Here is a 13,435-nt window from a genome sequence, read left to right as displayed (position 1 = left end):
TCGGTCCTTCGGACTTCGCACTAAAACTCAGCCAGGAACACCAAAACCAAGGTTGATGTTGGCACTACCGTGACAAACGGTGGTGTCAAAAATGTTAATTGTTCAAGATTTACTCATAAACCAGACGCAATGATGAATGCAACAATAATTTGTTTCCATTTTCGATAATAACTACTCTTCACAAATATGCTCAAGTATCTTTAAAAGCCTTGTTGTTCCATTATGCTTCGTACACAAAATTTTCCTCCTTGCTACAGAGCCGAAAACACAAACAGTTTAAACAAAATTACGAACTTTTAACTGTTGATTTGTTTGGGGCACCAAACAGCCTTGTGATTATACAAGGTGACTCTTTCAGCAATAGGCCGGTATTTCTAGGGCCCGTGAGTATTAACTTATGACTACAACAAGTCAAAAAGCCTTCTAAGAAAAAAATATTGATACTTCGCGTAACTATAAGATTTAATTTAAATGTGTCCCTATAACTTTCAATTTTCAATACTCGCTAGCTGCAGTGCCACAACATGGATGTCTAATAAATTTTAACAGAAACGGCAATCGCTGCAGCCGCCTGGACATTCTCGTATTTGACAGATGCTGGAAGATTCTTCTTTATCCATTTTGTTCCTTTTTCAGCAATCATTTCCCATTCATTCTTCTGATCCAAGAACTTGCCCATCAACAGCACCAGAGCTAAAGCAGTGGCCCATAACAGCTTCCCTTCACCTGTGTCAACTGCAATCTCTTTGGGGCAGCCTTTGATCAAAGCATCTCTGTTTGTACCGCACAGTGACACCAGTTGGTCTGTGAGATCCCATGAGCCTGACGCTTTCTGAAGCGTTATAAGTGCTAGGACTGGTGGACCATCTTTCCTCTTCTGCACCTGAGGAGGAGGAAGTGGAGAAAGAGCCACGCAAAGGTGCTGTTCACCTTCAAGATCAAACAATTTTTTGTTTTCAGCTAGGCCCCAATTGATATCTAGTTCTTCATCCAGCAGCTCAGACTCCAAGCCCTCTTTATCATCAGAACTGCAGCAATAAGAAATTAAACTGTCATAGGCTTCATGAAAAACCATATGTATTGGATTTTTCATTGGACCTGACACCGGCTGGTGATTATCTTTGTCAATCGCAACAAACGACGTCAATTTCGATATCACGTTTGCTGCTTTACTTGTGCTTATAACTGAATCTTTTATCGCTTCCATTTCACCGTTTTTCCAACGTCGGCTTGCATCATGGTACTCCTCTTGCTTTTTTTGAATAAGGCTCTTGGCTAACAGACAGTGCAAAGTTCCGTGGTGGGCCTGGTCATGATCCTTTGCGAGCGTGGCAGTAAAACGAATCACGTGATCTATTGCTGCGCTGTTACCAAGTGACCCTCGAAGTCTTGCATGGGTCCTAGTCTCTTTGCCTGCCACGGCAGCCTCATCCGCCTCGTTACCATGGGATGGCTTTAGAAGACCAAACACAACCAGTCTGTCTCCACTGAAGAGTGGAGGGAGAGATGAGGGGATCTGGTGCACAGTCCAACCTTTTGCTAGGTCCCAGGCTACGTTCACGTCTGAGATTACCGGTTGCAGGGCACGCTTCAAAGTCTTGATAACCTGTTGAGTAAAAGTGCAAAATATATATAAACATAAACAAGGTTAATTTGCAGATGTTTAGTTACTCAGTTATTCAGCTATTATTGTGAAGAATCACACATGAACGTGAGAAAAGACATTTTTGATCCGAGTACATTATTGAAGCCAAACAAAGAGCCTGTGAAATGTGCGAGCAAAAGATCAAAACTACATTTTCCTCTGACATTGGACACTTACAAAATCTGGTTGTTGTTGTCGTTGTTGCTTTTGCAAATAAAGTCTCGCCTAGTTTGAAACCGGTACTTCCGTAAAATATAAAAAAAGTATGGCCATCGAGGCTTCGCTTTAACTTGCGTTAAAAATGTCCCGACAAGGATTGAAACTACAGTCGGAGCCTTCATATCTAAATTATTTGTAAAGCAGTGCAATGTTTGTCAGGCTGGTTGGAACCAGAGTAGTTTAACTGAGATGCACTGTTTCTAATATCAGTTTGTGGACTATGTTGCTACATCCCAGGGCGACCTTACTTGACCGACTTGAGCAGTTGGGCCTAAATTGTACTACACCATCGCTATCGTTCATTTTGCTTTGTTAGTAGAGTAAAATGTCATTTTTGATGTGGTAGGAAGTTTCTTCACTGAAAGGTTACTCATGGTTTGTGATCAAGTTCAATTAATTCCCTGACAATGTTTGAGCGCTGGATTATTTGGTTTGGGTTTAGTTTGACATGCAGAAGAAATACCGTGGAGGTGAATACAGACTATTTGGTTATTAAAGTATTGCACAGTCCTGTGAGTATTGGAAGTTTGATGGGAAGGATCGTGAGAAGTCTGAGTATTGGGGAATAAAGGTTACGCTGTCTGTTGAGGATCACAAAACGTCATTTGATGGCTCTTTACTGTATTTATGAGGATTGGAAAAGTTGCTTTTTGATTTGTTTTTTACTTATTTAATTGTAAATAATTTTAACTCTTTTGTTGTGTCCCTAATTAGGAGTTAATACTTAATACATTGACACTTCAATAACGCTGTTATTATTATTATAAAGCAGTTATTATTGTTTGTGTACATTGACGAGCATTGAGAAATTTGTTGGGTTGTTTTAGGGGTTGACTTAAGGGTTTCCTTTGTCATTCTTGATCAGTGATCATGATCCATGGACCAGTGTGCAGTTTGCATAGTTTATTTTACCCAAAAAAGTATGTCATCTATGTTGGCCGCCACTTTACTCTTTACTGTTCGCTTTCGGTATCTCGGGTTCTGGGGCCCGTTTCTCGAAGGTCCCGAAAAGTGTTCGCAGCCGGAAAGCCATAGCAAAATCTCAAACCTTAGGATTACTGAGCTGTTTTATTCGAATTCAGGTATTCTTAATATGAACAGAGGTTCCCTTCATACAAGAAGTTTCAGGCGTATACACTCCTCCGTTGTTAGATACAGACCAACTAAAAATGGCTCTGCTGGCCCGAAAAGTTTCTTGGGCTTTCGAGAAACGGGCCCCTGGACGCTGATTTAAATTTGTTCCTTACTTTGCCGTTGCTACAACGCTTTCTTTCAATACAATACAAATACAACAACCTTTATTTCACCTCGAATTTAAAATAGCAAAATTGCTAATATCTTCGAGAAAGTGAATAAATGAACAAATAAATTAAGATGGATATGGAATAATAAAATAGGTATATAAAATTACAATATGTACAATTACGTAATTAATGCAGTGGCATCAAACCATTTACAACTATCTACAGAAGGGACAGCCGTCAGTGTCAAATTCTAAATTACGAATAGCCGATTTGAGAGCTGCAACTGTTGGCAGTGACCTGGTGGTATTGGGGAGGGAGTTCCATGGTTTACTTCCGTAGTAAGATAGAGAGTGCATGCAGGCCATATCTAGTGGTATTAACACGAGGGATAACAAGAGAATGTGTACCACTAGTACGTAGATTTATGCTGTCTTTCGACAACCTTCCTTGAAAAAGTTGTATGGTGAAACAATTAGTTTAATAAGGTGTATAGCAAACAAACTGGAAATCACGCTAAATATTAAGCATGCTGAACTTTGCTTTATTCTGTCCAGTGCACAAGCTGGCTTTAAATGCATGCTGGTGATTCTTTTCACTCCAGGGCACTATCAGCTTTCCTCGAATGAAGAAAAAGAAAAGAAAAATCGCCTGAATTACAATGTACATAAAACCCTGCCAGGAACACAAAAAACCAGGGGCTGATGTTGGCACTACCGTGACAAATACTGCACTACAAACGGTGGTGTCAAAAGTGCTAATTGTTCAAGATTAAATGTAATAATAAACACAACATTGATTTGTTTAACGTTTTCGATACCAGCTACGCTTTGACAATATCTTCGAAATCTAGTCGTCCCATTGTGCTTCGTACACAAAATTTCCATCCGTGCTCTCTGAGCCAAAAACCTCAACAGTACTAACAGTTTACAAACGATGAAATAAGAAACTTTTAAATGTTCAATTTTCTGTATCGCCAAACAGGCCAGTGAAAATTGTGTAACAACAAGGATCAGACTCTTAATACCAATCTAATAAATTTTAACAGAAACTGTAGTCGCTGCGGCCTCCAGTACATTGTCGTATTTGACACCTGCTGGAAGATTTTTCTTGATCCATTTTGATCCCTTTTCAGCAATTATTTCCCATTCATCCTTCTGATCCAAGAACTTGCCCATCAACAGCACCAGAGCCAGAGCAGTGGCCCACAACAGCTTCCCTTCACCTGTGTCAGCTGCAATCTCTTTAGGGCATCCTTTGATCAAAGCATCTCTGCTTGTACCGCACAGTGACACCAGTTGGTCTGTGAGATCCCATAAGCCTGACGCTTCCTGTAAAGATATTACCGACAAGGCTGCTGGGGCTTCCTTCATTTCCTGAGACATCCTATCTGGATCAAGAGGGGGACATAAGGATTTCTCAAAACCTCCATCAAATTCTTTTTTCGTGCGACGAGCACACTTAACAGTCCAGGGTTTTTCTTCCGCCGCTGGCTCGGGACTGTACTTCAAGGACTGTACTTCCGGGACTGCACTTGCTTTCCTTCTAAATAGCGAAGAGAAAAGCCCTTTAGATTTTGTTTTCCTGGCTGAAGATTTTGTCCTCGACTTTGAAAAGCTGAATCCAAAACCAGACTTTTTCATGACACGGGCACGGTCCATGGGCATACTGCAAGCTACGTTTTGATAGGAGGGTACAAAGTGTTTTCTCAAGGGTCCTGATACAGGCTGATTACTGCCTTTATCAACAGCCACAAACGATGTCAACTTTGACACTACATTGGCTGTTTTGCTGATGCTGATAGTACACCTTTTGGCTTCTTCAATCTCTTGAACATCGTTCTTTTCGCTGTAGCCATCTTGCTTTTCTTGAATGAAACTCTTGGCTGCCAACTGATGAAGAAGAACATTTCCCTTGTTTTCAACAGCAATGGGTGGAGTTGAGAACTTGACCGAATGTTGCATTTTCTCATCATTTCCAAGCATTCCTTCCAGCCTAACTTCATTGTCATCACCTTCATTTGCATTTTCTGAAGCCTTAAGAACACCATACACCACGAGCCCGTCACCACTGAAGAGAGGAGGAAGAGACGAGGGGATCTGGTGCACAGTCCACCCTTTTGCTAGGTCCCAGACTATGTTTACATCTGAGATTACCGGCTGAAGAGCAAGCTTTAAAGTCTTGATAACCTGTGAGATGGAAGTTAAAAACGTGCTAAGTCAAGATACGAAAGACGGTTTTCTAAAGATCAAAATGTGTTTCGAAATTCTTAGTAACTATTAACTACTTAGTAAGCTCGAGGTTTTGTGGAAGCATGGTGGCCTCATGGTTAGTGCACTCGTCTCCGGATCGAGAGGTCCGGGTTCGAGCCTTGGCCGGGGACATTGGGTTGTGTTCTTGGGCAAGACACTTAACTCTCACAATGTCTCTCTCCGCCCAGGTGTATAAATGGGTAGTGGCGAATTTTATGCTGGGGGTAACCCTGCGATGGACTAGCATCCCATCCAGGGGAGCAGAAATACTCCTAGTCGCTTCATGCTACAGAAATTGGGATAAGCGACAGCCTGATTGGCCACTTGGCTCGTATGCAGACTTAACCTGAGCTCGAGGTTCTGTCGAGTCAAGATCTTTAGGGCACTAGTTGACCATGGGATTCGATACAATTCAGCAAAGTTATTCATCAGGAGCAAGCCATGGTGGCGTTTATTTTTTGGGGAGGTTTTAGGGATTGTTTTTCTCTGAGCTGTTAACATGTTTAGCAGTTGGCGGTCTTCTTGTGTCCATATTGTTAGCAGTCAGCAGCTTTAGCTGCCAAGCAACAAAGGGTGGTTGTCTCTTCAGCTTCATCACGTGGTTGTAGTTTGTCTTGCATTTGAGCAGTGTGCTGTGACGAGACTTGGGCATCCTAAGGTGTGTTCATCATCATTCCCTCATTAGTACATATGGGACATTTAATTTACGTAATCTCATTTTTTAATTTTGTACCGCAATATTTTTAACGGTACGGATGCCCAGCACGTACCAGGTACTGTCAGCCACATAGCTAGTTTTCAAAAGGGGAGAGCTAGGGTTGTAGTGCCAACCTCTTCCAGTCCCAAGTCACCTGACCTCCACTAACAAAGCACGTTGTAAATACGGAATTATACTTTACAGTAGCAAGGAACTGTTCACAAGATTGTTAAGGCAAATACATATTGCCATCATGTTAAAAGAAATCCAATCTTTCTACAAACTTGAATTTATTTCAGGTAACAATTTACTTCCTCAAATAAGTATTCCATAAAGTTTATACTGAGCTAGTTCGAGCTCCAACGTTCGTTTTTACAGTAAAGTGAATGGTTCCCAAGGTGAGTTCTGAAATGCTGTCCAGTGTATTTATAAACCGTGCCATAATGATTAATACAATAACTTAACATTATAGGTTAGAAATATGAATTCTAGAGTTTGATTTTGGCAAAAGATCAACGAATTTTTTTATTTATTTGCAGATTTTATAGGTAATTTTTAAATGTGATCAAGCCTGGTGGTAATTAGACTGCACTTGTACCGATTATCCACGTGACTCTGGTAGTGGAGTAAGAGGTCCATATTAGTTGGTTTTACGTAGACCTTGGTTTTGATTCTGGGAGCTAATTTTAACAGTTCAATACCGATGAAAGGAAGCGAGGCATTCCTTTCCACCTCCATAGTAAACTTTGCTGATGGGTGGCAGTGGTATAGGGTGTCAAGGAAAATTCCGGCTGATGCTATATCGGGCATGATGTTAAAGGTGTCATCCACATATCGTCGATAAAAGGAGGGCAGTTTGCCATCTTGATCGACTTTATCTTCAAAGGAGCACATAAAAACGTTGGCCAGCAGAGGGCGACGCCATCTGTTTGCTCATAGAGATTTCCATTGAAATGAAAGAGTTGGTTCTTAGTGGCTGCATTGAGTAGTTCAATTAGCTGGTTTCTGGACAGGTTTAGTTCATGGGTGTTGTTAAACCAATCATCATTGAAAGCCTTGTCAGCTAAAATCTGGATAGTCTCATCCAGTGGTACATTGGTAAATAAAGAGGTGACATCTTATGATACTGTTGATCTCAAGGCTTTGTACTTCGTTGACAAACTGAAAGGTATCTGTGACCGTGTACTGATTGCATGAGAGTGGTTTCAATTTTTCATCCAGCCACTTAGCCAACGCATAGTTATAAGTATGCGTAGCGGACAGAATTGGGCGCATAGCAAGTTGTTCCTTATGTGTCTTCGGTGGGCCATATAGATGTGCAAGTCTAGAACCTTTGGGACGGATGGAGTCGGCAATGGGCTTGGGTAATACTTTAGATATGACAGCGCTAATTTGCTTTTCCCGTTGTATAAGCGGATGATAATATTTCACCGGCCTTCCTCTTGTTTTGGGTCTCTGTGTATCAACTGGTCTAAATTTGCTGGTGTCATTGATGGAGGCTTCAGATAGCAGGCGCAGATATTCGGATTTGTCCACTACAACAACTCCGGAACCCTTGTCCGGATTTGTAACAACTATGTCATCTCGATTTCTCAGCTCCTTGATGGCCTTCAAAAGGGTTTTTGGAGGTCTAAGTCCCTTCCAGTTGATGTAGTCCATTGCCACAGATCATAGTGTCGTGGCAGTTAGCTCTTTCACGTCGTCACTTGCAAGGTGGGGCTTGATATTCCGGTATGCTTTTTCAGAGGTCGCCATGACATCGATAGGAGATACTTTCTGCGGAAGTGCAAACTTCAGATCACCTGTCGCCATCTTGCTTTTCTTGAATGAAACTCTCAGCTGCCAGCTAATGAAGAATAACATTTCCTTTGTTTTCAAAAGCAATGGGCGGAGTTGAGAACTTTCCCACATGTTGCACTTTCTCGTCATTTTCAAGAATTCCTTCCAGCCTAACTTCATTGTCATCACCTTCATTTTTATTTTCTAAAGCCTTACGAACACCATACACCACGAGCCTATCGCCATTGAAGAGAGGAGGACATCGCGCAGAATGCCGCGACATATCCGGGACTTAAATGTAGAGTGCGCGCGAAATTTAATTATTAATTAGGCTGCCGATGGCTAAACAACAAAGAAAATGACCAGAAAATGGCCGACTACGCATACTTGTTTAGCGTTTACGTGCTTCATACTTGTGTTTCGTAGTGGTTATCATATGGCTTTTGTAGATGAGACATTGATGGAATAAAGGAGACATTTTTTGAAATGTTACGAAAAGTGGATTTAGTCGTTTTCTTTTCCTGAATTTGGTCCATTTGAGGGAAAATATTATATGAGGAAATATTTGGAGGAAGAATTTTACTCCTTCAAAGTGCCCTTCTTAACGGTTATCATATGGCTTTGAATGTATGTTGTTAAAGGAAGCTTTATGCCAAGTTTTAACGGAAAATAATGTTTCGAAGTGGTCGTTCTGCCAACTTTCGAACACTCGTAACGATCCTTCAGCCTTCGTTCGCCTCGGAGACTAGAAGAACAATAGAGCGAAATTCTTTTGAATTTCCCGGCAGAATATTAATATATGCCAAGCTCCGCCTCCACAAACAATAGGACACACGCCGACGCTATAAGGTATTGAAATTGAGAGGTGATAAAATGTATCACTTAACCATCGTGTTTAAAGTAACGCTTTGCGCGAGTTGCAATAAACGAATTTTCAGCATGTCATCTGTGCAAGAAATGCAGCGCGTTGATCGGGAGCTCTTTTTAGAGCTCATTGAATCCCCGGTCAATCCCGCTTTCTTGCACATGTCCACTCCACTGAAAGGCTACGACCCAATGTTTTATCTTCAAATAAACGGCGAGGCTCTCTGGCAGTGGCGCGTTGTCAAGAGACAAAAACAAATGTTCACTTTACATGTAATTTCATCAACATAAGAAGTGTTCGGACGGCTCCCATGTGTTTTCAGTTAAAGGATAATTCTTCCACTGAATAAAATACTCTGCCTTGCCCCCTTGATTTCGTTGAGAGACTATGGGCTCAACTTCATAAATACCCATAACAACGAACTTTTGCTTGGGTCGGTACTTATAACTGAGGCCATGATCATAAACGTCATCAAATAGTGATGCGTAAAAGCCGCGCTGTCTCGTACGCTTTGACATGTTACTCCAAAGAGTAATAACTGAATAATAACTGAATACACGAATCTGGGCCTTTTAAATGTTTTGATCAATTAAAACGGTTCCAATTTTGAATAATTATCTCACACATGCAGTGGACAACAATGCTCACTCAGGCGTAAGACGCGCTGCGTGCCTTTGCTTTTTTGCTCGTCTCTGGATTTCAAACAGAAATGTCATTTATTTTCCCCTTCATCTTTCGAATAGATAAAGACCTGTGTTGTCTTTTAAGTCCTCGATCAACGACAGACTACGTAAACCGATCGAGTAAAAGACTACGTCTGGTGAACTGCTTTGACCGGTCGAGTAAAAGAGGACAACGATAAAGTAGAAGAAAGTTTTATGCGCACCGTTCTTTCAATTTGGCAACGCTTTGGAAGAAGAATTTTTTGTGGGAGAACTTTTGGCTCCCGCGCTCAAACCATTTCGAGTGTGACATGTCAACAAAAAAAGTGAGAATGTCGCTGCACATGACTTTGTTGACAAAAGTCTTTGTGAAGAGCGCAGGCCGCCTTTAAATTAGAGCGCTTTTGTTAGCTTATTACACCTTGGGATTTACTTCACACATCAGACCGTTTGATTGACAGCCGCCGATTCATTGACGAGAGCAGTCGGAATTCCGACAGCTAATATTTGTAATTATTATTCCGCGCATTGAAAAAATGAGCACTGCAAGTATATGTCGCGAAAGACAATAGAATTCAGGCTATGTTAGTGCTTACGATGACCGGTTGAATAGCACGCTTTAAAGTCTTGATTATGTGTTAGTTAAAGTTCAAAACTGGTTCAGTCTAAATGATGTTTCCATGCTACTACTGTTTATGTTGTTGTCAAGTAGACTGTCGGTTCAAAGTGTTGATTCCATATATACATACACACACACACACACACACACACACACACACACACACACACACACACACATACATACATATATATATATATAATGGCAAGTTATATGTTTTTGGAACCATGGACATTGGCATACTGTACCTAAGTTGTCCAGTTTAGGATATTTTACTTGTATCACAAATATAATAATTTCACATTTTTGCCACTTTTGTTATATTGTACATGTAAATACCAGTAAAATAATAATTATATTGTCTTATAATATGCTTAACATTTGACCAATTTGTGTCAAACTTGGACACCAAAAGGATCTTTGAGAGATCTTCACATTGGAAGCATAAAATCATACCCTCCTCCTGAATCAGATTAACCACCCCTCAAATTAATCTGATTAAAGTCTGCACACCCAGAACTACAAATTAAGCTATTGTTTTGGGGTATACCCAATATATACGAGGAACAAAGTGTTGTTGAACGTTTTCATTTTTCACTTCGCTGACTCCTCAATTGAATTTGTGACATCTTGTATGTTTTGGTGGTTTAGGCCATACCCTAAACAATGCCTTTCAACTGGTATATTACTAGCGGTCTTTTGATCTACTGTTATTATTTCAAAAAAATAAGGTTCTTCTCAGGGGATGAAAAGGTTAAGTTGACACGCAAAATATCTTCCTTTTAGCGATGATCCAATATTCTTCATTACTTCAGATTTATTTACTTCTATTAACTGTGCAAACTAAATTCGACAAATGTGAAATCCAACTTTAAAACTTATACTGATTATCTGCCATGCCGGTAAATGCTTTCAAACTTTAGGAAGAGCCTTGCATTCGTGAATGGGTTATAGAACTTTCTCTTAAATTTAGCATTACTTTCAATGATGCTTAAAGCATCTTATATGTAGGACTTTTCCTGATACAATATTATTACTTAATGATTCATAGACATTAATAAAATTATTGTGTTTCAAATGAGTAACTATTATTTATTATATTAACCCTTATTAACTGAATTTGGCTACCTGTAGCCAAGGCAGCCAAACCTGTTTTTGTATAAATGTCATGCTACAAACTATTATTTGTGTAAATATCAAGTTACAAATTATTTGCACTTGCATAGCAGGTCACAAAATATAATGTAATTATATTTTAAGCAGTTACTACTACTATGATTCCCTTTGATGGATTAGCATCCCATCCAGGGGGATTACAAATACTCCTAGTTGCTTCGTGCGACAGAAACCGGATATAAGTTCTGGCGTGATAGACTACTTGGCTCATAAGCCTTCTACAACGATTTGGTTAAGAAAATGTTCTTTAAGATAACTGCAGAAATTCATTGGCTAATTTTCATTGTCAAAAAGCGGGCAGACACATGAATTTATAATTTATGCTGTGCGTCAATGAGCGAGAGCAGACAATTTGGCAATTTGTTATCATAAAAAACAAATTTATGTCAGTTTTTCATGTGTCTGTTCTGTTATTGGCAATGAATTTTGTCAGATCCGACGACGGATCCACTCAGCTATCAACTTATGGATCCATGGCCACTTTGACAGTGTTATGTCGAAGTTCGTGATCAATTACAAGACAGACTCATGAGAAACTGACATCAATTTGTTAAATTGAAAATTATTCGTTAACAGCTTTTCTCTCACATCAGTTATACAACTTATGTCATTCACCCGATCATACCTGGTATTCAACTGTTTTATTACATGTACCAGGGTCCGAAATTAACTTTTTTCGGCAGGCGCCAACTCGTTACTGAAATTTTTTTTTCAGTCGCCATATGGAAAAATGTGGTCGCCAAAAAGTGTCAATACAATGTTTTCTTCGCAGCGAAACACAACCCAAAATTTTTGGTCGCCACAGGCTTGCCGGCAAAATATTTGCAATCGATGTAATCAGGAATCAAACCAGTGCTGAAATCATCTTTTGACCACTTTGACAGATCTACATTTCCACTTTTTGACACCCAGAGGATATCTAAATCTTCACCTAATTTCTTCGCAGATGTTCCGTCTCCACTTTGTAATAAATTACAGAAAGATTTCAGAACACCTTTGGACACCACATCGCCTGAATAACTATTCATGGCTAAAGAGTGCATGGGGCCTCTTGTGCCCGCAATACGTATGTTATGGGAAACCGCTGAAAAAACATGGCCGGGGAGCTTCGCACTGATCGTAGCTGTAAACCGTTGTGGTAGATTTATAATAACAGTCGTGAAAATCAGTTTTATACTTCAAAAGCAGCGGAAAGGTAAAAAGGAAGTGGCCAATTGGTGGGCGGCTTTGAATTTTATTTTAATCGATTTGGCTGAAAATCATGCAAAGTTATTGTTTGTGTAATAATCGTGGCATGAAATAGTTAATCGCCCGCTGGCGACCAGTTGTGAAATTCTGGTCACCAGTGCAAAGTGTATCAAAATTCTGTAACCCAAACGAAGGAACAAATGAAGGAATGAATGAACGAATGAACAAACAAACGAACAAATGAATGAACGAAGTCCTTGAAACTTTTATTTTATCTTTACTCATTCTTCACTGCAGACTTGATGATTGATCAAACCTGACCATGTAATTGTAGAATGTTGTGAGCTGTGTAACCGCTCCTCCAGTAGTTTTCCAGTAGTTCGGTCGGATGAAACACGTTGTCAGTCGCTTGAATTAAAATAGAGTTGCGTTCTCGAGTTTTGGCTGGTTTATTGGCTCTAGAATATTACAGTAATCTTGGCAAATCTTGATCACTGAGGTGCTTAATGCACATTGCCAAGAACTCAGTAAGCTCACACACTTTTATACGTGGTTTCAACCGAAAGCAAAACATTTTTGGGCACCATGAACAAGAACATATCAATATTGTTTTCAATTAAAAATATTTTTATGGGTTCTAGGCACTTTAAAAAAACTCATGCCACTTTTTTATCCAACCAGAAGTAGAACCAAAACCAATTATGACTCACTCACACTCGTTTTCCAGTGCTTTGCATCAGCTACATATAATTACTTCAAGTTTTGTTGGTTCACTGTATGGTCTGTGTCCTTTGTGATTGGCCAGATGGGTTACAATTGAAAGCCGCTCTATGTCACATTTACATCTGCACTACATTGATGTCATACCTTGGCTTGCAGTCGGTCCTCCTCAGCAGTAACAAACTCTGCAGTACCCTTCCCAGCTCTGGCCACACCTTTCACTAGTGCTGTGGATGCTCCAGATCCAATGCCAAACGTAAAACATCTGCAATAAAAAAACAAAATTATACACCAAGGAAATGAAAAACATGTATGAAGTTGAAGAAGCAACATGTGAGTCAGGATATACAACCATGAACAATTTTCTTGTGA

At 40.0% G+C, this 13,435-nt stretch overlaps 1 protein-coding gene across 2 annotated transcripts in view; it reads right to left on the bottom strand.

Moving 5' to 3' along the window:
* Positions 1 to 133: 133 nt before the first annotated feature.
* Positions 134 to 13,435, bottom strand: part of LOC110055192 (von Willebrand factor A domain-containing protein 5A-like) — an 18,074-nt gene continuing 4,772 nt past the window's right edge. Inside the window, exons 2-3 of one of the 2 annotated variants that reach the window (XM_089292728.1) lie at positions 13,211 to 13,328; positions 134 to 1,606 (exon numbers count right to left, since the gene is read on the bottom strand). In XM_089292728.1, the coding sequence (XP_089148854.1) occupies positions 533 to 1,606; positions 13,211 to 13,328 (1,192 nt within the window). In that variant the 3' untranslated portion in view covers positions 134 to 532. Of the gene's footprint in view, positions 1,607 to 2,752; positions 5,295 to 13,210; positions 13,329 to 13,435 lie in introns of those variants that run through there. The other variant, XM_089292727.1, reaches the window with a different exon arrangement.

The sequence above is a fragment of the Orbicella faveolata genome, unplaced genomic scaffold (assembly GCF_042242905.1).
Source record: "Orbicella faveolata isolate gen_17 unplaced genomic scaffold, um_ofav_v1 contig_24, whole genome shotgun sequence".
Taxonomy (NCBI): Eukaryota; Metazoa; Cnidaria; class Anthozoa; order Scleractinia; family Merulinidae; genus Orbicella; species Orbicella faveolata.
This window is presented reverse-complemented; position numbering and strand designations above follow the sequence as displayed.